Source organism: Pleurodeles waltl, chromosome 3_2 (genome assembly GCF_031143425.1).
Source record: "Pleurodeles waltl isolate 20211129_DDA chromosome 3_2, aPleWal1.hap1.20221129, whole genome shotgun sequence".
Classification (NCBI taxonomy): domain Eukaryota; kingdom Metazoa; phylum Chordata; class Amphibia; order Caudata; family Salamandridae; genus Pleurodeles; species Pleurodeles waltl.
The window spans coordinates 118,885,692-118,912,370 of NC_090441.1; the positions used below are offsets into that span (position 1 = coordinate 118,885,692).

Consider the following 26,679-nt stretch of genomic DNA (forward strand, 5'->3'; position numbering starts at 1 on the left):
GAGCAAGAGATTAGAGGAGAAAGCCTACTATAGGAATTCCTGGTAGAACCAATGCCACAAATGATGGCGGATGTTAGTTAGGCTGCGGTGTTCAAAGAACACTACCTGGCATTTGATAACATACCGCTTCTAGCTCCTGATTTCTCGCTCTGAAGCGCTCTCTTTGACTTGAGATGATGGACAACAGAGAATCCATCTGACCATCAGGCAGCGGAGCGTTTGTAGGTGCAGGGTAACCTAGAGTAAGAACAGCAACAGTTAGTACTTATGTATATTCCTGACACTACTAGTCACTCACTGAACACCAACAGTATCATTACATTGCTATCTATGTCTTAACATATCTTTTCTCCACTTTTTTTCATTTTTTTAAAGAGATATTTTTATTATGTTTTCAAAAGCAAAGGAAACATCAACATTAATACAGACAGCATCTCAGAAAACATGGAACTATCCTCATTTCCATATTACAAGAGGTCCCACCCGCACTAGCTGTCGAGGCGCAGCAGTAACACACCATTATGAAAATGATTAGCCTTTGCCCCGACCCTGTGAGGAAACCCTTCGGCCCGGACCATGCATCCTGTATTTTGTAGGAGTTCTGTGGGCACCTGTAGTGGTTGGTCTATGTAGCCACGAGACATAAAGGTCGGTGGTGCGGTCTCTCGAGGCTGTGCATGCCAATGCTGTATATTGTTGTTATTTAAGTGGTGTTTCATGTTCGTGGGGCGGACGTCATCTGCACGGCTTTCGGCAATATTATTCAGTTGCAGGAGAGGCTCACGGGTGGTGGAAGATCCCCGTCGTCAAAGTATTTAGTCCAGAAATAAATCAACGTTTTAACGACGCCCTGGACCCAGCTTCATCATTACAGCACCCCGTGCCCGGTAGATCTTCTGCTCTGCCGATGCACAAATGTTCAAACCCCTAACCTCTCCACCAGTGCAGGGGGCCAGGGGGTCATTGCTCCTCTACTGCCTGGCAATGTCACGTTTAACTAATATAGCTCACATAAAACCTATGCTAACCATGGCCTTGGTGCTATTGTTTCAGTTCTATTCATCCATTAGATCAAAAATCGCAACTGTGGGGTCAAGTAACTCCTGATGGCCCACTACTGTAGCCAGCCCTCTCTAAATCGACTGCCAGTAAGTCTTTATACCCGGGTAGTCCCAGATAACGAGGAGGAACGCACCCTCCGGGTACCCTGCCCATGCGCCATAATAGTTGAAGATTATAGTATAGTCCGTGTAGGTATTTGAATCGTATAAGTCATAGTTGTGCAGAGGTGGGCAAAGTATGAGGGGCCATTTTAACCTTCATCCACTACTCATCCTCTAGGGGGCCCAGAGTGCTCGGAGGGGGTCTGGGATACTAAGTAGAAATGACATGCATATTATGCAGATTTCCTGGGGGTTAAAATCAGGCCATGCCCTCAGCTGGTCCTTGTAGGGATCTACAGCATGTCCGAGCAATATACAGGTATAATTAGGAGATTGGATCACAGGACGTAATGTGCCCAGCAGCCCGACCTCTCCAAGCATGGAGATGCTGATCAGTTCCCAGGTGCGGAAACTGCACAGGGCAGTGACCCGCGTCAGCTTTGCACCACACTGCAGAGGTTTTTTGTGCCACTAAATGCTTTTTAAATCATTGTTGAGCGCAGCAGCAGAGCCCTCACACAAGGCCCAGTTACTGATAGAAATCAGTTGCGAGGTCCCAGTAGTATTTCCTGATGTCATGTATACCCAGGCAGTCGTAAGTGTGTTTCGAGTGCATTTGTCAGACCCAACTCGGGGCACAGCCCCTGCCCAAATAAATCAAGTTAGTATTGCTAGCAATGTATGGAAAAAAGGTTTGTGGGATTGAGTTGGGTAATTCTGGAGGACTTACAGGGGGGCGTAATGATTTTAAACAACGCTCTGCGGCCCATAATAGACAGGGACAAGGCTGCCCGACCGAGCACGTCACGCCGTGCTCTTGACAGGAAGGGCTCAAACTTAACATCCGAGCTCTACATCTTTGTGAGGTTATCACACCAGGGTAGCGGGGGTGTCCAGTGGTCGCCACCACCTCAGGGATCCTTCCCTGGACCGGGTGATGGATTTGTTTGGTCCAATTTGTACGAAGCCGGGAGGTGTCCCCGTATACCCTTCCCCCCCACTGACCCCACCCCAAGCATGTGCATCAAACATGGCAGTGAGTGGAAAGGACGTTGCACGTATATCAGGAGATCATCAGGATATGGGGAGACTCAATCCTCTGCGCCTCCGGCCATCGGAAGCCGGCCTGTTGGGCATCACAGCGGATCCAGTTTGCAGGGCATTCGGTCACTAAAGTAAACCAGACCAGTGACAGGGCACCCCCGTCTTGTTTCTCGCGCCACCAGGAAAGGATCAGACAGCGCCTGTGTTGTGTCCTGTAGTTATGTTGTTATTTATTCTACAGCCGCACATCGCCAGGTGTCCAGTTACAGTGTTACAGTTCCTGCAGGGGGAGGTGAGAAGCACCTCCACCCAGAACAGGCTTTGTTCCTGACCACAGAGTGACAAAGGCACTCTCCCCATGTGGCCAGCAACATGTCTGGTGTGTGGCCGGCTGGCAGGAACTGGTCAGCCTATACTAGAAGTCGGGTAGGTATTCAGGGGGCATCTCTAAGATGCCCTCTGGGTGTATGTTACAATAAATTGCACACTGGCATCAGTGTGCATTTATTGTGCTGAGAAGTTTGATATCAAACTTCCCAGTTTTCAGTGTAGCCATTATGGAACTGTGGAGTTTGTGTTTGACAAACTCCCAGACCATATACTCTTATGGCTACCCTGCACTTACAATGTCTAAGGTTTTGCTTAGACACTGTAGGGGCATAGTGCTCGTGCACATATGCCCTCACCTGTGGTATAGTGCACCCTGCCTTAGGGCTGTAAGGCCTGCTAGAGGGGTGACTTACCTATGCCACAGGCAGTGTGAGGTTGGCATGGCACTCTGAGGGGAGTGTCATGTCGACTTAGTCATTTTCTCCCCACCAGCACACACAAGCTGTGAGGCAGTGTGCATGTGCTGAGTGAGGGGTCCCCAGGGTGGCATAAGACATGCTGCAGCCCTTAGAGACCTTCCCTGGCATCAGGGCCCTTGGTACCAGGGGTACCAGTTACAAGGGACTTACCTGAGTGCCAGGGTTGTGCCAATTGTGGAGACAAAGGTACAGTTTAGGGAAAGAACACTGGTGCTGGGGCCTGGTTAGCAGGGTCCCAGCACACTTTCAAATCATAACTTAGCATCAGCAAAGGCAAAAGGTTAGGGGGTAACCATGCCAAGGAGGCATTTTCTTACACAAACCATCCTTCAAAGTTCTGTTCCACCTTTGCACCAAACCATTGCTTTGTGGGTGGTAAACAGATTCTATTATGAGCTCAATGTCATACCTTCTCAAAAAGTCAATCATATTGTTTGACACGAACGGCACTTCGTTGTCAGAAACAATCGTTTCGGGAACCCCTTCCAAATCAAACAAATCTATCAAAACCACACTTGCGGTGTTGACATTCTCCAAAAATATCACAACAGGCCACCTAGAAAAATAATCCACAACAACTAAAGCATACTTTTGAATCTTCCCCAACACATATAATGGACCCTTGATGTTAATGGCTATTTTTTTTCCAAGGACCGTCAGACTTATCAGATGCCACAGGAGAGTTCCTTACCACATTTTGAGACTTGTCACTCTACGCACACAACACGCATTCCCTAATGTGATGCTCCACATCTCTATCCGAACCAGGCCACCAATATTCTGATCTGATCCATTTTTTCATCGCACTCATTCCCAAATGACCCTCGTGAGCCAACTTCAACACTCATTTACGCTCACGTTAACATCTCGAAAAACACTCAGCATCACAGGAAGCACCACCTTTTGATGGCCAACCATGTTGACAATAATTCATCACTTCCTGTAAAACCACATAATTCTGTATTTCCTTCACCCACTCATCATGAGAAATTCTACCCTCTGTTACATTTCCCACATCAATTTCAACTATCGCTATGAGCTCATCAGGTTCATCATTTTCTTTCTGATTTGTCTGAACAGAAAGTCTAGATAAACAATCCACCAATACAGTCTTCTTTAATGGAAGATATTCCAGTCCATAATTGTACTCCAACATTCTTGCCACCCATCGAGCAGTCCTAGGTGTAGCCCTACCTGCACCTTTAGTCAAAATTACCCCAATCATTGGTTGATGGTCTGTCCTGATTACAAAATGCGTTCCCCACACATACCTGTGAAAGTGGTTTACACCCCACCAACAAGCCAAAGCTTCCTTTTGAATAGTAGAATAATTATTTTCTGCTAGACTCAAAGGTCTGGAAGCATAGACAACAGTCCCTTCTCTACCATCTCTAATCTGCAACAACACCGCACCCAGTCCCACAGAACTGGCATCAGTATTAATGATGATGCTATCCCTGGTGTCAAAAGGTTTAAGAGCTGGCACCGAGGCTATTTGTTTTTTCAACAAACTAAACTCTGATTCACATACATCGCTCCACACAAACCGTTCTTTCAAACACATCAACTTCCTCATGTGTTTAGTCTTGTCTGCAAACATGGGAATAAACTTCGAGTAAGACTCCACCAAACCCAAAAAAGATCTAAGTTGATCCTTGTTGACAGGAGAAGAAGCATTTTCTATGGCAGCCACCAAATTAGATTTAGGAGAGATTCCATCTTTATTTATCCAATGACCCAAGTACTCTACTCCTGGCACACTCATCTTACATTTTTCCAATTTGATTGTCAAGCCACTCTCCCTCAAAACAGAACCGTTCTCTTCGTACTATCATGCTCTGCTTGATCTGCTCCAAACACCAAAATGTCGTCCTGAAAGTAAGTGACACGAGGAACATCTTTCAACAAGTGATGCATTGCTCTTTGGAACACAGCTGACGCTGATGCCAAACCAAAAAGCATATGCTTGAACCTGTAAGCCCCCTCGGGTGTGATAAATCATGTCAACGCACGCAACTCTGGATGTAGCTCTATATGGTGATAAGCAGATGACAAATCCAACGTGGAAAATACACTAGCCCCTCTAACCGTTGATAACATTTCTCCAATATTAGGTAATGGATGTCTGTCAACCCAGATTACAGCATTCAGATCACGAAGGTCTACACACAAACGTATATCCCCATTAGCTTTCTTCACATCCTGCTCACACAACCTAGATAACTCTTGCCACAACTGTTCCCTTATCACCATTGGAACAGGGCGTTGTTAATGAGCTTTAGGAACAGCGTTCTGTTTCAACACAATTCTATGCATAAATCCCTTCAGTTTTCCTAAACCCTTCCTAAACACTTGCGGAAATTCTTCCATAAAATTGGCATTTTGAACATTGTGTACATTAGAACATGTCCCCAACACTTGATCGGGATGATTTGGATCAAGAATGAGACCAGGATCCTTCTGCTGTGGCCAGCCCAAAAGATTGGTACCTTCCTTCACAAAATACACCTTAGAAGTTACTGCTGTTCTTTGAAACTCCAGTAAGGCCTCCATGTACCCCACTAGCTCAATAGGCTTGTTTCCATAAGCCACTAAACGCACATCCGGCGGTTTGATTTCATGCTTCGGAAATGTTGACATATTTTCCTTCCCAATCAGAGTGTACCTCGCCCCTGAATCAGCCATCACCAACATATCCACACCATCAATCCACATGACACAATGAGGACCACCAGTACTTACACTTCCAACATCTACCACTTGCAATATAAATTGTTGACCAGCCCCATCCTCATTGTCACTCCCCACTGAATTGATCACCCCTTTACTTTTCTTCACACCCACTTGTCTTCCCTTGCATACTCTAGCAAAATGTCCCTTGGATTTACATTTCTTGCAAACCTGGCCAATAGCAGGACAACACACATCAGTTGCAATGTGCGCGTGGGTTCGAATCCCATCCTCGTTTCCAGTGAAATTATCCTCTGCACGCTGTGAGTAGTTGTAAAGAGTTTAATGGACGTGAGACCGGGAGGTAGACTCTCTGCAACTGCCGAGGTCTGCCTTCCGAATGTGTCTCTGACATTCGACCTCGTGAGGCTGCCTTCAAATAACATGTACATTCTGCAGCGGCAAGGCTGGAGGAGATAATGAGAAAAACAAGGAGGAGTCACCCACCAGTCAACACAGCCCCTAAGGTGTCCTGAGCTGAGGTGACCCCTACCTTGAGAAATCCTCCATCTTTAGTTTAGAGGATTCCCCCAATAGGATTAGGGATGTGCCTCCCTCCCCACAGGGAGGAGGCTCAAAGAGGGTGTAGCCACCCTCAAGGACAGTAGCCATTGGCTACTGCCCTCCCAGACCTAAACACACCACTAAATTCAGTATTTAGGGGCTCCCCAGATTCCAGGAAATCAGATTCCTGCAACCTGAAGAAACAAGAAGGACTGCTGACCTACAAGCCTGCAGAGAAGGAAGAAGACGACAACTGCTTTGGCCCCAGCCATACCGGCCTGTCTCCAACTTCGAAAACCTGCTCCAGGGATGCATCCGACAGGGACCAGCGACCTCTGAAGCCTCAGAGGACTGCCCTGGACTAAAGGACCAAGAAACTCCGGTGAACAGCGGCCCTGTTCAAAACCAGCTACTTCTTTGCAACAAAGAAGCAACTTCCAAAGACTTCACGTTTCCCGCCGGAAGCGTGAGACTTCCCACTCTGCACCCGACGCCCCTGGCTCGAGGTCCAGAGAACCAACACCTCAGGGAGGAGTCCCTGGCGACTGCGAGCCTGTGAGTAACCAGAGATGACCCCCCCTGAGCCCCCACAGCGACGCCTGCAGAGAGAATCCAGAGGATCCCCCTGACCACGACTGCCTGTAACAAGGGACCCGACGCCTGGAACCAACACTGCACCCGCAGCCCCCAGGACCTGAAGGAACCGAACCTTGATGCAGGAGTGACCCCCAGGCGACCCTGTGCCTAGCCCAGGTGGTGGCTGTCCCAAGAAGCCCTCCCCTGTGCCTGTCTACACCGCTAGAGTGACCCTCGGGTCCCTCCATTGTTTCCTACCTGAAACCCGATGCCTGCTTTGCACACTGCACCCGGCCGCCCCTGTGCCGCTCAGGGTGTGTTTTGTGTGCCTACTTGTGTCCCCCCCAAAGCTCTACAAAACCCCCCTGGTCTGCCCCCCGAGGAGGCAGGTACTTACCTGCTGGCAGGCTGGAACAGGAGCACCCCTGTTCTCCAAAGGGCGCCTATGTGTTTTGGGCACCTCTTTGACCTCTGCAACTGACCGGCCCTGAGCTGCTGGTATGGTTACTTTGGGGTTGCCTTGACCCCCCAACGGTGGGCTGCCCATGCCCCAGGACTGAGACTTGTAAGTGTTTTACTTACCTCACAATCTAACCTTTACTTAACTCCCCCAGGGACTGTTGATTTTTGCACTGTGTCCACTTTGAAAATAGCTTATTGCCATTTTTACAAAGACTGTACATGATATTGTTTCCATTCAAAGTTCATAAAGTATCTAAGTGAAGTACCTTACATTTAAAGTGTTTACTGTTAACCTTGAACCTGTGGTTCTTAAAAAAAACTAAGAAAATATATTTTTCAATATAAAAACCTATTGGCCTGGAGTAAGTCTTTGAGTGTGTGTTCCTCATTTATTGCCTGTGTGTGTACAACAAATGCTTAACACTACCCTCTGATAAGCCTACTGCTCGACCACACTACCACAAAATAGAGCATTAGAATTATCTACTTTTGCCACTATCTTACCTCTAAGGGGAACCCTTGGACTCTGTGCTCACTATTTCTATAGTATATACAGAGCCAACTTCCTACAGTTTGCAAATGGCAATAAGTAATGGCATAAATTGGCGGAAGGCAGTAAAGGATTTGATTTGGTCTTACCGCACAACCCCCCATGGTGTGACTGGGAAATCACCTTTTGAGTTTATGAGAGGTAGGAAACCTAGGGCGTTGTTTTCTAAAGGGGTGGAGAGGAAGAAGGTAGCAGGCGGAGTGGTGCTTGGTGATTATACGGTTGGTGATATGTCCCAAGTTGTGAAGGGCGGAAAAACCACTAAGGGTGAGTCGAAGTTTTCCGAGCCTCTGGAGAGGATGAAAGTATATAAATATTCCTTGTTGTTGAGTAATGGCAATGTATGGAATTGTGGGAAGATTGCGAAGGTTCCGGTTTGCGTTAGATGGAAAAATGTATCTGATGTGGACACCAAATCAGGGGTTACCGAATCTTTGTCCAATAAGAGGGATTATCCTAGAGTAAGAGTGTGGGACAAGTCAATGTTGAAATTGTCCAAGAAATGTGATGACTTTGTTGTACAATTAGCATGTTCTTTTTCCTTTTCTTTAAATTTTACATTATTATGAGAAGAGGGGGTGTGTTGTTGCCTGTAGTTATATTGTTATTTATTCTACAGCTGCGCGCTGCAGAATGTATATGTTATTTGACGGCAGCCTCGCGCGGTCGAATGTCAGAGAGAGATTCGGACGGCAGACCTCAGCAGTTGCAGAGAGTCTCCCTCCCGGTCGCACTTCCATTAAACTCTTTACAACTACTCACAGCGTGCAGAGGATCATTTCACCTCCATTAACCCAGACCTGCGTCCAGGGGCTCAGAGTAGCGTAGGACAAGAAAACGTAATAAGTGGGCCAGATTCCCTCCTCCGCATGCAAGGGCAATGGGCTGTATCGGAGGCTGGGTCCTAGGAGCGTACTAGGGCAGTCAGTGATTGTCACGGACAGTGCCTTACACCCTCCCCGGCACAAACACGTTTTTGCAGTGCTTTAAATGGAAATATAAGAGGGCAGGTACTCACTATTCAGAGTACCTGTTTGCTCCTGAGAAGTGCCGGTACTCTCCTATTAAAGGTATTGCAAAATTGCAAAAAAGTGCAGGTACTCCGTACTGGACAGTACCTGCCCATTTAAAGCACTGCTTTAAATAGCCAGGGCGGTAGGAGGAGCATGGTAGGTCTGATTTTCTCACCTTAGCTATAGCCATAGTCAGAGCCACCCACACATCTGGTGGAAGCAGATCCTTGTCAAAAGCCTCCTCATACCAGGCGAGGAGGGTGGCTTAATCCAGGAGGAATTCACGAGGGCTGCCCTTGGGTCCGCCGCCTTCCCCCAAGGCACTGCTGTTATGACTTGTGAAAGTTCGAATGTGATGGAGGCCTCAAGAGTGACTGGGTCCTCGGCGGGCACTCTGGCCACCGGCAGGTTTGGGACTATTGGGCGCCCCTCCTCTAAGCACGGGTGGCACATCGCGGCATAGAGGGTGACATAGTATCGGGCACAGGCATCAGAGACCTCTGTGCAGCTGGGGACCGACTGTCAGGCTTCATCCAAAATTGTTGTAATCAGTCGGGTTTCCGCGTCCTGGTTGGGGAACCAGTAAGAGGTTTTCCAGTTTTGCCGCCCCACCCTACACATTATTTTTGGTATTTAGTCAAGCATATCTGGCTGTGTTTAACAGTTAGTCCCTGAAGGCCTGCTTGGATCTCCAGGCCCACATCATAAATCCCCCACTCTCCTGCATCGGCAATCCCTCCTGTATTATAATCTGCCTCCCCAGCACACCCATATCCCTCACTTTGTCAAGTTCAAGCCCCCTACAGTATGTCATGGCGCTGCCTCTGTCACTATCTTAAAGGCCTGGAGACCGAGCCAACATTAAGTTCAAAGAATTCTGTCACTACGTCCTTTAGGAGGTCCGAAAGGAGCTGGTCTATGAGCCACCAGGGGTTTAAGCACCAACCGCCTCCGCGGTCAGTTCTCTGTACCCTGGAAGCACAGTTCTGCCGGGGAGTGCTCTGACATTCCCCCGGGCAGCACATTCATCCCAGACACCCTGCCCATCCTGCTGCCGGGACAAAGAGGAAGTTAATTTGTGAGTGGGAGCGATCTCCTTTGGAGTACAGTCCATTAATGGTCACCATGCCAGCGGCACATCTGGACCACCCCAGCGGCCTGGCCAGGGTGGACGAACTGTGGACCTTCAAAAGGGGGTACATCACTTGGTTAAAGTCACCCCCACCTGCGTCATACCAGGAGGATCAATTAAAAGAGCGCCAGTAACAGTATGTAAGGTGGTATTGAAGTCCAGAGGGAGAGGTACACTGCAGCATCCAGTGGTGACCCTCCAGTTCGACCTACTACAATGTAGTGGCGCAGTGGGCCAGATCTTGTTTTGCCACGGTGAGTGGGAACAGCTTATGTAGCAGAATGGCCACACCCCAGAGCAAGCCTGACATCTTTTCTCTTCTTGAACAGAACAACTGGCCCAGAAAGGTCAGTGTCTGCGAGAGACCTTGGGGAGATCTGCAACATGCAACGCTACATAACAACCAGAGAGGCCAGGCTCTGTAGTCTTGAGGGGCCCACCTTGGCAGGCACTGTGAGGGGAAGAGTCTCAGAGAGGCCAGGCGGCCCAGCTACTCGGCACCTATGAGCGCTTAGCTCAAAGAGGCTAGAGCTCTGCAAACAGCGAGGAAGGAACCAGAGATGCTTGGCTTGCAGCCAGCTGTGAGGGGGGAGGCCCAACACGATAAAGCAGTTAAGAATGCCAGTGAGGCCACTTTCTTAATTAGTTTGAACAATGGTGTTGAGGCAAAATGAGTGCAAGCTTTGCAATCAGTGCAAGAGGGATAGTTGGGATCTGCAGCAAATGCAAGTAAGGAACCCAGAGAGGTCTTATTCCGCAGCCAGTGTGAGAGCGCAGGCCAAGAGTGTCTAGGCTCTGCAGCCAGCATGAGAGGCCAAGAGTGTCCAGGCTCTGCTGCCAGAGTGAGAGGGTGGGCCAAGAGTGTCCAGGCTCTGCAGCCAGTGTGAGAGGGTAGGCCAAGAGTGTCCAGGCTCTGCAACCAGTGTGAGAGGGTAGGCCAAGAGTGTCTGGGCTTTGCAACCAGTGTGAGAGGGTAGGCCAAGAGTGTCCAGGCTCTGCAGCCAGTGTGAGAGGGTGGGCCAAGAGTGTCCAGGCTCTGCAGCCAGTGTGAGAGGGTAGGCCAAGAGTGTCTAGGCTCTGCAGCCAGTGTGAGAGGATGGGCCAAGAGTGTCCAGGCTCTGCAGCCAGTGTGAGAGGCCGATAGAGTGTCCAGGCTCTGCAGCCAGTTTGGGAGGGTAGGATAAGAGTGTCCAGGCTCTGCAGCCAGTGTGAGACGGTGGTCCAAGAGTGTCCAGGCTCTGCAGCCAGTGTGAGAGGCCAAGAGTGTCCAGGCTCTGCAGCCAGTTTGAGAGGGTAGGACAAAAGTGTCCAGGCTCTCCAGCCAGTGTGAGCGGGTGGGCTAGGAGTGTCCAGGCTCTGCAGCCAGTGTGAGAGGCCAAGAGTGTCCAGGCTCTGCAGCCAGTGTGCGAGGGTAGGCCAAGAGTGTCCAGGCTCTGCAGCCAGTGTGAGAGGGTGGGCCAAGAGTGTCCAGGCTCTGCAACCAGTGTGAGAGGGTAGGCCAAGAGTGTCCAGGCTCTGCAGCCAGTGTGAGAGGGTGGGCCAAGAGTGTCCAGGCTCTGCAACCAGTGTGAGAGGGTAGGCCAAGAGTGTCTAGGCTCTGCAGCCAGCGTGAGAGGGTGGGCCAAGAGTGTCCAGGCTCTGCAGCCAGTGTGAGAGGCTGAAAGAGTGTCCAGGCTCTGCAGCCAGTTTGGGAGGGTTGGACAAGAGTGTCCAGGCTCTGCAGCCAGTGTGAGAGGGTGGGCCAAGAGTGTCCAGGCTCTGCAGCCAGTGTGAGAGGCCAAGAGTGTCCAGGCTCTGCAGCCAGTTTGAGAGGGTAGGACAAAAGTGTCCAGGCTCTCCAGCCAGTGTGAGCAGGTGGGCTAGGAGTGTCCAGGCTCTGCAGCCAGTGTGAGAGGCCAAGAGTGTCCAGGCTCTGCAGCCAGTGTGAGAGGGTGGGCCAAGAGTGTCCAGGCTCTGCAGCCAGTGTGAGAGGGTGGGCCAAGAGTGTCCAGGCTCTGCAGCCAGTGTGAGAGGGTAGGCCAAGAGTGTCTAGGCTCTGCAGCCAGTGTGAGAGGGTGGGCCAAGAGTGTCCAGGCTCTGCAGCCAGTGTGAGAGGCCGAAAGAGTGTCCAGGCTCTGCAGCCAGTTTGGGGCGGTAGGACAAGAGTGTCCAGGCTCTGCAGCCAGTGTGACAGTGTAAGAGGGTGGGCCAAGAGTGTCCAGGCTTTGCAACCAGTGTCAGAGGGTAGGCCAAGAGTGTCCAGACTCTGCAGCCAGTGTGAGAGGGTGGGCCAAGAGTGTCCAGGCTCTGCAGCCAGTGTGAGAGGGTGGGCCAAGAGTGTCCAGGCTCTGCAGCCAGTGTGAGAGGGTAGGCCAAGAGTGTCTAGGCTCTGCAGACAGTGTGAGAGGGTGGGCCAAGAGTGTACAGGCTCTGCAGCCAGTTTGGGAGGGTAGGACAAGAGTGTCCAGGCTCTGCAGCCAGTTTGGGAGGGTAGGATAAGAGTGTCCAGGCTCTGCAGCCAGTGTGAGAGGGTGGGCCAAGAGTGTCCAGGCTCTGCAGCCAGTGTGAGAGGCCAAGAGTGTCCAGGCTCTGCAGCCAGTTTGAGAGGGTAGGACAAGAGTGTCCAGGCTCTCCAGCCAGTGTGAGCGGGTGGGCTAGGAGTGTCCAGGCTCTGCAGCCAGTGTGAGAGGCCAAGAGTGTCCAGGCTCTGCAGCCAGTGTGCGAGGGTAGGCCAAGAGTGTCCAGGCTCTGCAGCCAGTGTGAGAGGGTGGGCCAAGAGTGTCCAGGCTCTGCAACCAGTGTGAGAGGGTAGGCCAAGAGTGTCCAGGCTCTGCAGCCAGTGTGAGAGGGTGGGCCAAGAGTGTCCAGGCTCTGCAGCCAGTGTGAGAGGGTAGGCCAAGAGTGTCTAGGCTCTGCAGCCAGCGTGAGAGGGTGGGCCAAGAGTGTCCAGGCTCTGCAGCCAGTGTGAGAGGCTGAAAGAGTGTCCAGGCTCTGCAGCCAGTTTGGGAGGGTTGGACAAGAGTGTCCAGGCTCTGCAGCCAGTGTGAGAGGGTGGGCCAAGAGTGTCCAGGCTCTGCAGCCAGTGTGAGAGGCCAAGAGTGTCCAGGCTCTGCAGCCAGTTTGAGAGGGTAGGACAAGAGTGTCCAGGCTCTCCAGCCAGTGTGAGCGGGTGGGCTAGGAGTGTCCAGGCTCTGCAGCCAGTGTGAGAGGCCAAGAGTGTCCAGGCTCTGCAGCCAGTGTGAGAGGGTGGGCCAAGAGTGTCCAGGCTCTGCAGCCAGTGTGAGAGGGTGGGCCAAGAGTGTCCAGGCTCTGCAGCCAGTGTGAGAGGGTGGGCCAAGAGTGTCCAGGCTCTGCAGCCAGTGTGAGAGGCCGAAAGAGTGTCCAGGCTCTGCAGCCAGTGTGAGAGGCCGAAAGAGTGTCCAGGCTCTGCAGCCAGTTTGGGGCGGTAGGACAAGAGTGTCCAGGCTCTGCAGCCAGTGTGAGAGGGTGGGCCAAGAGTGTCCAGGCTTTGCAACCAGTGTCAGAGGGTAGGCCAAGAGTGTCCAGACTCTGCAGCCAGTGTGAGAGGGTAGGCCAAGAGTGTCCAGGCTTTGCAACCAGTGTGAGAGGGTAGGCCAAGAGTGTCCAGGCTCTGCAGCCAGTGTGAGAGGGTGGGCCAAGAGTGTCCAGGCTCTGCAGCCAGTGTGAGAGGGTAGGCCAAGAGTGTCTAGGCTCTGCAGACAGTGTGAGAGGGTGGGCCAAGAGTGTCCAGGCTCTGCAGCCAGTGTGAGAGGGTGGGCCAAGAGTGTCCAGGCTCTGCAGCCAGTGTGAGAGGCCAAGAGTGTCCAGGCTCTGCAGCCAGTTTGAGAGGGTAGGACAAGACTGTCCAGGCTCTCCAGCCAGTGTGAGCGGGTGGGCTAGGAGTGTCCAGGCTCTGCAGCCAGTGTGAGAGGGTGAGCCAAGAGTGTCCAGGCTCTGCAGCCAGTGTGAGAGGGTAGGTCAAGACTGTCTAGGCTCTGCAGCCAGTGTGAGAGGGTGGGCCAAGAGTGTCCAGGCTCTGCAGCCAGTGTGAGAGGCCGAAAGAGTGTCCAGGCTCTGCAGCCAGTTTTGGAGGGTAGGACAAGAGTGTCCAGGCTCTGCAGCCAGTGTGAGAGGGTGGGCCAAGAGTGCCTTGGCTCTGCAGCCAGTTTGAGAGGGTAGGACAAAAGTGTCCAGGCTCTTCAGCCAGTGTGAGCGGGTGGGCTAGGAGTGTCTAGGCTCTGCAGCCAGAGTGAGAGGCCAAGAGTGTCCAGGCTCTGCAGCCAGTGTGCGAGGGTGGGCCAAGAGTGTCCAGGCTCTGCAGCCAGTGTGAGAGGGTGGGCCAAGAGTGTCCAGGCTCTGCAGCCAGTGTGAGAGGGTAGGCCAAGAGTGTCCAGGCTCTGCAGCCAGTGTGAGAGGCTAAGGGTGTCCAGGCTCTGCAGCCAGTTTGAGAGGGTAGGACAAGAGTGTCCAGGCTCTGCAGCCAGTGTAAGAGGGTGGGACAAGAGTGTCCAGGCTCTGCAGCCAGTGTGAGAGGCCGAAAGAGTGTCCAGGCTCTGCAGCCAATGTGAGAGGCCAAGAGTGTCCAGGCTCTGCAGCCAGTTTGAGAGGGTAGGACAAGAGTGTCCAGGCTCTCCAGCCAGTGTGAGTGGGTGGGCTAGGAGTGTCCAGGCTCTGCAGCCAGTGTGCGAGGCCAAGAGTGTCCAGGCTCTGCAGCCAGTGTGCGATACAGAGATTTAAATTGTCTGCCGTCAGTGTGACTGAAAAAGACTCAAAGAAGAAAGATTGCTGTCCTTTGTATAATGGGCACAATCCAAACTATATATCAATGTATGAGCAAAGTGATACCTAAAGAGAGATCATGCAATTCAGTCTGAGTGAATTTGGATTAACCCAGAGAGGCCACGATCTGCTGTGAATTGGACAAAAGACCCAGGGGAGCAAGGCTCATTAGCCGAAGTGAAAAGGGGAAGACCTAAAGAGTCAGTACAACAGCCAATAATCCCAGCCAGTCATTCTCAACACAGAGACCCAAACAAACCAATCTCTACAGACAGTGTGAAATGAGAGATGCCTAAACAAACACAGTTCTGAAGGCAGAGCAGCATGAGTAAAACTTAGAAAGTCCAGCTATCCAGTGTCATGGCTACCTTGGCAACGGAGGACAAAAGGCCCACCTTTCTCCATTGATAGCTTGGGACAAGAGGAGTGCCCACAAGCCAAGATGGGGTACATCGATGTTAGCCTATCCAGCACTGAGACTGCTGCACACAGCATTCCTAAAGGCATATAGATCAGTGGCTGCTCTGCTGCTGAGATAGAACGCTCCTAGATGTGGCGCCACACCGTAAAGTATTGACATATTTGATGAGATTCTCCTTAGATCTGCCTGTAAAACCTACGGGTATACAGCAGATATATTTGGACAACTGCTGCAAATGAATTTCTTTAGGCCATTTTCATTAATAAATGTCCTTGAAAGGCAATGTGTAGCTGACATTGAAACATTTACCAGCCCAGTCTTTCGACAATAAAACCAGTCCTTGAGAGTGATACAGAAGTCAGTCTCTGCAGTCACCCTAAGAAGGAGACGCCCCAATAGGGCCAGGCTTTGCAGCAGAGTGACAGGAAGGACAAATCTGCAGAGGCGAGGCTTTGCAGCCAGTGAGACAAAAACACTAAAGGAGACAAGCACAGCGGACAATGCATCTTGGATGCTGAAACTAGTAAGTGTGGGCACCAAGGCTATCTCTCACATCGCTGAGATTTGCCAATGGGAACAAGCTCTACGGTTTGCACTGGAAGTGAAATTCATTGTCTAAAGCAGACACATAAATAGTCCAAATATTCTTGGCTGGATCTGGGAACAGATGGCAAACTTGTTTCTCCTTGTTAGAATTTGTAGAACGCTTTGCTAGCCATGGCCCTTGACTTGTGTTTGTTCACATTCCAGGCCGATACCTGGACTTGAAAGCCTATGCAGATTCTATGAGCACTTAAGCAAAGGGGAAGAGATTTAAGTGTTCAGCTTCCAAACTCAGTGTTGTAGCAAGGGTCTAGTGGGTCCTAATCCGTAGAAGCAAAATGGTTCCCCTTACCCCAGGTTGGATAAAAATTAAGGGCAACCATAAATGGGATAAAGTTGGTCTCACACATTCTTCAGCCCAGGTGCAACTGCACCTGCTACCCCACCAATACCTCCGACCTTGTCCAAACTTACCATAAAAGAGAGCAGTGGCTTCTTTGATGGGCTCAGGAATCTTCTCCAGACCGCTCTCAGCAGCACCCTGAATCAGAAACCAGAAGAGGAGACACATGAAGTAACAGTACACACCCACATTAAAGTACAAGTTACTTCCCTTTGGTACCAATATATCTGGCAGAGACAGATTCTAGTTGCAGATTCCTTACCTTAGAATTTCCTCCAGGCATCAGACTGGATCTGGAGAATTTTTCTTCGAGCAGTACCCCTGTGTGCCATTAGGTGGCATCGGTCAACGTTGTTGGCGTCGTCTTCGCTGTGATAACGTCACGGTCGTATATAGGCGCCACCCCGGTGCGCTGACATCAATTTCTTTTCACAACTTTCCACACCAGTAGCGTGGAGCCATGAAGAACACCTAGAATGGTGTGCCAAAACTAAGGCCCTTAGAGGGAAGTACCTGTCCCTAGAAATCAGTTTGCAGTGCAGGGAGGATGGGCTGGTCGGTAAGGAATCTGCAACTAGAATATGTCTCTACCAGATATATCGTTTCCAAAGGTAAGTACCTTGTACATCTGATAGAGACTTCTAGTTGCAGATTCCTTTCCTTAGAATAGATACCTGAGCAATACCATCCCCGGTGGTGGGCTGCAAACTAAGATCACACCAAAAAGTCCTGCAGGACCGAACAGCCAAAATAGCCATTGCTGCGGACCTGACTGTCCAGGCAGTAATGCTTGGTGAACGTATGTAAGGATGCCCACGTTGTGGCCTGGCAGATATCCAGGACAGGAACTCCACGTGCTAAAGCTGTGGTAGCAGCTGTTGCGCTGGTTGAATGAGCGCGCAAACCCTCAGGGGGTTGCTTTTTCACCAAAGGGTAGCACATCTTGATGCAGAGGACTACCCATCGCGAGAGGTTTAAGAAACCTCCTAACAATGGGGGATTTGAAAAGATAAGGTTGGTCTGGTAGCCTTAAGAAGGCAGAGATGGCAGACAAATATCCCTTGAGGGTGCCCAGAGCAGAGCATTACTGGGCAAGAGAGAGAATAAAGAGGAGAACTTCTGAGAGAGGTGCAGAGAGGGGATCAACAGATTTGTTGATACACCATGCCACAAATTTATTCCAACAACAGGCCTATATCGTTTTGGTGGAGGGACGCCTGGCTGCCAAAATGACATTACAGACTTTAGGTGGAAGGTCAAAAGCCATCAACTGTTGCCGCTCAATCTCCACACATGGAGGCACACTGGACAGGTTCGGGTGGATAACCGTCCCCTGCTGCTGCAACAGAAGGTCCTCCCGAAGGGGCAGTCTGATCGGAGGATCAATGGTCATGCTCAGTAGCTCGTGATACCAGACTCTTCGTGCCCAGTCCGGAGCCACCAAGATTACTTGGACCCGGTCTTGCCTGATCTTCTTCACAACCCTGGGCAGAACTGGTACTGGGAGAAAGGCGTGCAGGAGGCCAGAGTTCCACTTGTGCCGAAAAGCGTCACCAAGCGAGTGCGGCCTTGGAAACTCCAAAGTGCAAAACAGCTGTCGTTACGCGTTCTCTGCGGAGGTGAACAGATCTAACCAAGGCTCTCCCCACTGCTGAACGAGACATTGCGCTATCTCAGGATGGAGACGCCATTTGTGATCGACTATGCATCGACGGCTGAGTTCGTCTGCTCTGGCGTCCAGAGAGCCTGCAAGATGTTGAACCACCAGGGAAATGCCCTGGTGTTCCCGCCATGTCCAGAGGGGAAGAGCCTCTTGACAAAGTGTCCACGACCTCACTCCGCCCTGCTTGTTGCAATACCACATGGTGGTGGTGTTGTCAGTGAACCCCAGTACCACTTTCCCTTTGAGAGAGGGAAGTAATGCTTTCAATGCAAGTCGTATCGCCCGGAGCTCCAAAAGGTTGATGTGGAGTCCGGACTCCACCGGAGACCAGAGGCCTCTGATCTCCGCCTCTCCCATGTTGCCGCCCCATCCTAGGAGTGATGCATCTGTCACTACCGTGAGATCTGGTTGGGGAAGGGAGAGAGATCTGCTGTTGACCCAATCCGGATTCGACAACCACCATTGCAGGTCTTTCGCAGTTCCCTCCGAGATCTGAACCACGTTGGAGAGATTCCTCTGATGCTGCACCCACTGGAAATTCAAGTCCCACGGGCCCGCTTATGCCATCTGGCATGTTGGACCAGCAGGATGCAGGAGGCCAAGAGGCCCAGCAGCCTCAGAGTCATTCTCACCGATATCCAGGATAGAGGCTGAAACATCAGTATCATAGCCTGAATATCCTCGACTTGCTTTTCCGGAGGATAAGCCCGAAACTGCACTGTGTCGAGAACAGCTCAGATGAAAGGGAGCATCTGATAGGAAGTCAGGTGTGACTTCTGCACGTTTATAGTGAACCCCAGCGAATGAAGGAGGTTCACCGTAGTCTGGAGGTGGGCGATGACTTTCAGGGGCGTGTCCGCCTTCAATAGCCAGTTGTCAAGGTAGGGGAAGACTGGAACCCCTAACCTGCACAGATGAGCTGCAACTACTACCATCACTTTCGTGAACACCCGAGGGGCACTGGTAAGGCGAAAGGGGAACACAGTGAACTGAAAGTGCTCGTGACCTACCACGAATCGTAGGTAACGTCTGAGGGCCAGCAGGATGGGAATATGGAAATAGGCATCCTGCAAGTCCAACGCTACCATCCAGTCTCCAGGGCAGAAAGGACCTGAGCTAGGGTTAACATCTTGAACTTCTCCTTCATTGGGAAGAGATTGAGGGACCGGAGGTCCAGGATAGGGCAAAGGCCCTTGTCGTTTTTGGGCACTAGAAAGTAGCGGGAATAGCAACCACAACCTACTTCTAGCACAGGGACCCTCTTTCTATGGCTCCCTTGGCCAGGAGAGCCTTGACTTCCTCGTGGAGAAGTGCCAAATGATCCTCCGATAGATGATCAAATGATGGTGACATGGCTGGAGGAGAAGTCTCAAAGGTGGCGGGAGTAGCCCCTTCGGACGATCTGTACAACCCACCTGTCCGTGGTAATGGTTTCCCAGTGGGGCAGGTGATGGCGAATCCTGCACCAACTGGTTCCGGATGCCCCAACGGACTATGAAGGTTTAGAGACATAGGAGGGGGCGGGGTGGGCTGGGAGGTCCCCTGACTACCTTATCCACGAGGTTGTTGGATCCTGCATCCGCGTAGGGGCTGTACAGCATGCGTGGGTTGGTGGCCCAGTGGAAATGAACACGGTTGGGTGCCCCTTCTGTAGCCACGAAAGGAGCGAGAGGCAGACTGAGGGAGGCGAGGAGCGGCTGCGATGCCAAGGGACCGAGCCGTAGCCTGGGAATCCTTAAAGCACTAGAGCGCCGAGTCCGCCTTGTCTCCGAAGAGACGAGTGCCATCAAAGGGCATGTCCATCAAAGATTGCTGGACATCCCCCGGAAAGCCAGACGTCCTCAACCAGCCGTGGCGTCTCAATACCACCGTCGATCCAACCGATCTGCCCAGTGATTTGGTCGTATTCAGTCCACAATGAATCATGAACTTGGCTGTGTCTCGCCCATCTGTTATGGCTTGGGAGAGAACATTCCGGGCCACTTCCGGAACTTGGGGCAGCACTTGCGTATCCCAGAGTATGGGAATAGCGGCCCAAAAGGCATGCGGTGTTCACGGACCGCAGTGCTAGACTGGCAGAAGAAAACAACTTCTTCCCTAAATTGTCCAATCTTTTTGATTCCCTGTCCAGGGGAGCAGTAGGGAATGCACCAGAGGATGATGAAGCCTGGATGACAAGGCTCTCAGGGATAGGGTCTTGGGTAAGGAAATTTGGGTCATTCGGCGAAGGCCAATGGTGGTGGGCAGTCGTCCTATTCACAGGAGCCCCTGTGCTGGATTTGGACCAGGTTCCCAGTAGGACATCCATAAGTGCTTTGTTGAAGGGAAGAAGGGGTTCTTCGTTGGAGGCCCCAGCCTGAAGCACTTCAGTCAGGAGGTTAGGCCTGACTTCCACATAAGGAAGCTCGAGGTTCAAAACCTCAGCAGCCCTTCTCAACATCATAGAATATGATGCTCCCTCCTCCGTAGCCACCGTACTGGGAGAAAACATGCCAGTGTCAAAGGAGGTGTCCAACCCACTGGCATCACCCAAATCCTGTACCCAGTACAGTTCAGACTGAAGCTGGTCTTCTAAAGGGTCCAGCGACCCCTCTACACTACCCCCGTATCCATACCAATAGTAATAGGGTTCAGGATCAACCCTGGGCACAGCAGAGCCCATGGAAAACAGAATTGGTGTCGAGCGACGTGGTTCTGGCTCCAAGTCGTCTGGAATAGGTATAGGGTCAACGTCAATTGTGGGCCCAATCGGCGCCGGGAACATTGACGTCTGACCCAACACCGGGGAAGGTCACGTTGGCACAACCGTTGTCGGGACGGATCCGGAAGCGGATCCTGAGGTGCCCTCCAGAGTCGGGACCAAAGCCGATTTGGAACCTAAGGGGGCCCTCACCACTCCCCTGGGCCCAAAGACGCAGAGTGTGGGTCGGACAGCCTAAATATGAGGCGCATAGAACTCTCAAAGTTGGGCTGGGGAAGCACCGGCTCCTGGAAATTCGGGAAGGCGCAGAGCAGACCCAGACTGCGGCTTCATAGACGGACGCATAGAGCGTCAAAGCTCTTCCTGTGTTGCGTCGGGTGAGCAACGGGGCGAAGTCCAAGACTACTTCTTCTTATCCCAATGTCCAGATGACTTGGACAAAGATGAATGGTGGTGACTCTGCGACCGGTCTCCTGACCTTCCTCTCAAATAGGACCAGGAACGATCGGAATTGAGTGTAGGGCCGCCATGAGCCTCAGGGACCGCTCCCTCAAAGCTTTCGGGTTCATGGCCCGACACTCGAAGCACGACTTCGGGTCATGGTTGTGCTCCAAACACCAGAGGCACACGAGGTGCGGATCCGTCACTGACATCATGCGGTGACAGGAGTCTCAGGGTTTAAATCCAGTCTTACAGGACATCCCTCAACGCAAAGCAAAACTCCTCAAAAACGAATTAGACAAAAATGTCGTAGTCAGTCAAAAAATGACTGGGGTAGCTCTTCTCGGGATCTGCACGCAGGCAGGCACGGAAAGAAAAGAACTGACGTCAGTGTGCTGTGGTGGCGCCTATATACGACTGCAACATCATCACGGCAACCATGGCGCCTGCGGAGTCGACCAACGCCACCTAACGGCGCGCAGGGGTACTGCTTGAAGAAAAATTCTCTGGCTCTAGTCTGACGCCTGGGGAAAATTCTAAGGTAAAGAATCTGCAACTAGAAATCTCTATCAGATAAGGGATGCATTAAAACTCAACAGAGCGGGTTCAACGTGTAATACCAGTAGGTAACAAACCTTTGACCTCCAGGTACACTGGTCTGATCCTGATCTCCACCAATGCTTGTCCAATGAAAATATGGAAAGCTATTAAAGTGGCTGCAGCCCAGGTCTCAGCATATGTGCCACAGCTTTTCAATTGTCAGTTTCTTGGCCATCATAACAATAGAGCACCTCACCAATTTGGCACATTGACACATGGCACTTGCAAAGCCAATAATGCTGGAATTGGTCATGCAAAGTCTTGCCACCCAATTGTTAGGCCCACTACATTTCTCAGTCCTTGAAGCAAACTAGGTAGGGCAAAGTAAGAGATTACTTGCATTTGCTAATAATAATATAGAATAAATGCACACAATGCAGTTGAAAGGGGCATAATAATTCCCTGTCCTCACCATCAGCTCGTCTCCCAAAAACCCTTTGAATACTACACAAGCATTGGCAAAGCCAACAGGTATGAAATTGCAAACATTCAAAAAATACAATAAAATATAAAGATAAATCATCTAAGGCACTGAAGTGCACTCATTTCAAGGCAGCTCTGCACATGATCAGGGTAGATGCTGTCACTCACAGTGCAAGTCAGCCAACGGAAGAAGTTGGCTGACTCACTGTCCCATGTTGTATGCACTGGTGGGCAGAAGCAAAATGTGAATTTCAATTGAAAATAACAATGGATGAAGAGGCCAGGCAATGACCGAAGAGGCCTGACTGAACATCCTTGTATGTGTGTGTGTGCTTGCATTTTGTTAATATGATATTTTTTGGAAACATGTAGCTATTCATGTAGTGAAAACCTCAGAGAAGGCAGAGCTCAATGATACATTAAACCGACAACCAATCAGTACATCATGCTTGTCAATATGGTTTAGTAATGCCTAAACAAGTCTTGGCGGAAGCCACTAGCAGTTGTTACCTCAGCATCGGGGCGCTGGACTGAAGACAAGGACTGTATGGTGCTAAGATCATGTTCCAGTTTGGTTATCAAATCCTTTTGGTTATTAACTTTTGCGAAAGTTTCAGTAAACTGGATCTGCAACTCCGCACAGCGAACTAGGAAATAAAAACAAGACACTGATGATCCAGCCAGCATCCTTTTAATTCTTAACAGTGGTTACGTACTTGGATAATTTTTAATTACCAACATTGATTGCTAGCTTTAGACTTAGTCAAGTGCAAAATCAATAGCGCAAAAAACACACCGAAAACAAGATCCAACAAGTCTTTAAGAGGGATTCAACAAGACTTTAGGAGGGACTGCTTTATTTTCTTTAATAAATGTATTGTTCATAAACACTTATTCATAAGTAATGCAGAAATTGTCTTGGACAGAGGCAAGGTCAACAAGCATTTGCAATGCAATGGGTCTCGCATTTGCTGGAGTTAGAGTTATTGGCGTTGTAAATTCATAACTGGACTTTTCTTGCCACATAAATTAGTCAACCCTGCCTCATAATTTGGTCTTTTCCTGCCACTTTATTCCAGTGCGCCTGCATATGACTAAAGTACTTTCATTTACCTTCTTCTTCTATCTGCAGCCAAAAAATAAAAGGTTGCCTTTTAAAATCCTAATTTAAATCTGCCATGCTAATTCCAATAGAATACCACTTTCACCACCCCACCATTTTCAAAGCAAAGGACTGACTCAAAGCCCACTCCAAGTGTTTCTACTATACACAATAGGCTGTATGTGGGCGAAAGACATACAAATTATTTGATCCACATTTCGATGCAATCTGAAACCAGATAAAGGGTCCCTTTATCCTTTGCTATAACAAATACATTCTAAAATCTGGTGAGAAAAACAAGGATTTTAGTTTCACCAGATCTTGAACTGGAGTGGAGAATGCTTTGGAAAACTTAAAACGTTTTAGATCGCTGACATATATTATAATTGTTTACCAAAGACTATCGTGTGCCAAGATATGTCTGGCAAATTTCAAATTAAATCCTTAAGCAGCTCCTGTGAATAGCCAGAGAGCGTGTGAGGGGACATGCATTTGTTGTCGCTCACGTCGTCTGGGTCCAGCAGCGGGGATCATTAATGCACGCTCCTTACACCAAAGTGGCTCACCTGAGCTCCCCCACGCACCAGTACCGCCATAGCTGCTATTAAGGACACCAATGAACTAAGCGCACCAAGCCTCGCTCTGACAGCCGGCAACAAATGGTTACGAACAACCACTCTGATAAGTTGCTAATTAACACGACACACCATGGAGGAGGAGTTCTTTGGAAAAAGAAAATGGACTTCAAATCAACATGCATGGAAGAGACACCAAACGAAAAATGCCATTTTGTTCTAGGGCATGATATTGTCAAAACTGTTGAAATAAACTTGGAAGAAAGTGACATTTACAAATAATTTTGTTAATTATCGATAAGCAGTAAATAGTTTTTGAAGTATATCAAACAACAACTTTGGAGGGGTGGTGGGGATGGGGAGACATGAACAGGAAAGGTGCTGGGTGACTGCACTGCTAGCCATCTTAAGCGCCATGGCCGCCATGAGCATGGGCGCGAAGGAGAGACACAAAAAAAGAAAGGTAGTTTGCTCGCAGTAATACATATCGACACTCGTGCAGTAATCCATGTAACAGGGTCAGTCTGTAAGGCGGTGACAAAACGGGACAAATGTGAAGCATTTGCCAATGTCATCAAGGCATTTTTGAAAGGCGTGAAAGTGATGGGCGTGACATGGGTGTGGTTAAAAGCCCACAATACTTACAACAGGTCAGAAGCGCGTGCGCGCTCAACCTAAAAACGAGGTTGAACTTTGGCCTTTTTTTTTGTCCATGACAACACTTCTATGATTTTGACATGAATATAAAATTGGGGTGGTGGCTCTGCTGTATACTGCTTTACAGCAGACCCTAATCAAAGTCTACTGTTAAAAGAGGTTTAGTGTGGTTCAGAAAAAACAAGGGAAACACAGAACCAAAAAAACACACACAGGCAATTACACAGTACACGTGCAAGTAACCTTCCTTCCTAGCAGAAACTGAAAAACCAGGAGGGGGGAGCCAGGCCAGATTATCAGGATAAGAAATGGCCGTGTTAAGGAACTGAATTCGCCCGCATTGTCTGCAGTTTTGATTAACGCGGATATCAGTGAATGTGCCCTGGATTAACCCTTCTTGGCCTTTGTTAGGCTCCTATGTCCCAGTTAATTCAAATGTACCAGGAAGGATTGAACATTCAGAGTCTTTGGAAAAGGTTCCTGCGGAAAGCGCTGGGATCCCATAGAGAGGAAGGCTGTGTGCTGTACCGATGGCATCACGAGCGAGGAAAGAGACGGCCGGCTGCCGGGAGAAAGCAATGTCTAGCTGCCTCTGGGGTGGCGTCTTTTCCTTGCAGTGGTTTCCCTGTGAACGTGCGGCCTATGAAATGAAAGGGCGTCCGCCCGAATCACGCTCTGCAAACACAACAAACACAGGGCCCGGAAGGATTACTTGCCAGTGACTGAGATTTGAAGTGAACAAACTGCACTTGTATTCCTTTACACCTTATCGGCCTAACACAGCCGGCTGATGGGGCCAGGCAGTCAGTCTCCTCAGCTGGAAACCAGCAGAGCAGAGTCCTGAGGGATCCTTTCAGCTCACGCACCTCACTTCAGCACCCCGGCCTGTGTTTTAAGAAGGAATTCACGGCAAGAGCTGAACCAGAGCTGGAAGGTGGGAGAGCGCCAGAGCAGGAGTACGGGCTCCTGAGAAGGAACACGTCACAGCGTCTCGTGTCACACAGCGCGCACACTGGGAGCTACTCCTCTATGTGCTGCCCACGTTACAAGAAAGCTCACAGTATTATAAGAAATCCCGCTGCTCCTCGCCCTGCGTGGGTAATCCAGATGTGACCATCACATGAAGTTTGAACCTTGGACTAAGAAACTCTGAAACCCTCACTTTAACGTTCTGATGACAAGCTGCTCTTCAGGACTAAGAGTGATGGAAATGGGGCACAGGTCTCTCAAGAACTATGGACAGCAGCCAACTTCCACCCATTAATCCCAACACATATTTGCATGGAAGTATTTTCAGATCTCGTGGAGGAAGATGTGATGCACTGGGCAACCGACAGGAGTTTTCATGAGACAATGTCCTGGCAGTCCTAAACTGGTGATTTAAAACTGGCAGATGAGCCGGTGAAGAGGGCAGTACTCTTATGCGAGACACCGCTGGTGAGACTGGTTACCACTTACCTATCTCCAGAGCTGATGGAGATCCACAGTTGGTTGAAGTGGATCATAGTTTATGCTCTTGTGAGACTTGTTTTGAGGTTCAAATCATAGAAATTGTGTACGTGGCCCCCGACTTCCAAAGGTAATTCAGTGAGGGCCCATAGAAGTTTAAAGGTTACGAACCACTGGTCTTGCTCCATTCCCTAGTGGTCACGTGCAGGGCCGGCTTTAGCGCTGGTGGCGCCCTGTGCAACAGTATTTTTTTTGGCACCCCTACCCCATGACCAGCTCCTCGGATTCACTCACTACCACCAGGCAAATGTGCCCCTCATCTCTCCATAGCCCATTGGCGTAACAAAGGGCCCTGCAGCCTCTGCGGTGCAGAGGACCCCCAGCTCCAGCTCCCCCCACCCCAGCAAAGTACACAGTGCAAGGGCAGCAGGCCACTGACTGGGTCCAGGGAGGAGGGGCCCCCACAGGTGCTTTTCAGGGAGGCTCCACTTCAGTTTAGTTATGCCACTGCCAAAGCCCTCCTTTCACATCCATTCGTTTCAAAGCGCTTGTAAAGGCTGGCTTTACTAATCCACTCAGCTATCCACATAAAATATAGTATTGATCTTTGCAGCAGGCATGTTAAGCCTCAGCGCTACTTTATGGCGAGTCGAAGCTGCCAATAGACGAAACTACCATCTCTCTCCCTAGCAGGAACATTACTCACAAGAGGTATCTTGACATTTTAATTGCTTCTTGAAGGGTGGAGACACAAGGAACTTTTCAGCAGGTGCTTTTAAATCGCAACTTCAGTAAGTTATTGTTAAACACGGCGCTCCCTGAGGTCAGCGCCCCGTGCAGCCGCACCGCCCTAAAGTCCGCCCTGGTCACGTGCTAGATCACCATTGACAGCTGGCCACAGCAGGTCCACTTGCAGGTATTTCATTGTCCAACACTTTTCTGTGTAGCCCCAATATCCCC

General features: G+C 50.2%; 1 protein-coding gene across 2 annotated transcripts in view; it reads right to left on the bottom strand.

Moving 5' to 3' along the window:
• The window catches only part of CUX1 (cut like homeobox 1), a 1,145,546-nt gene that overhangs the window by 96,147 nt on the left and 1,022,720 nt on the right, over nt 1-26,679 (bottom strand). For both annotated transcript variants that reach the window (XM_069226953.1, XM_069226954.1), the window contains exons 15-17: nt 22,447-22,583; nt 16,180-16,246; nt 125-237 (exon numbers count right to left, since the gene is read on the bottom strand). In XM_069226953.1, coding sequence (XP_069083054.1) covers nt 125-237; nt 16,180-16,246; nt 22,447-22,583 — 317 coding nt within the window. The remainder of the gene's footprint in view (nt 1-124; nt 238-16,179; nt 16,247-22,446; nt 22,584-26,679) is intronic.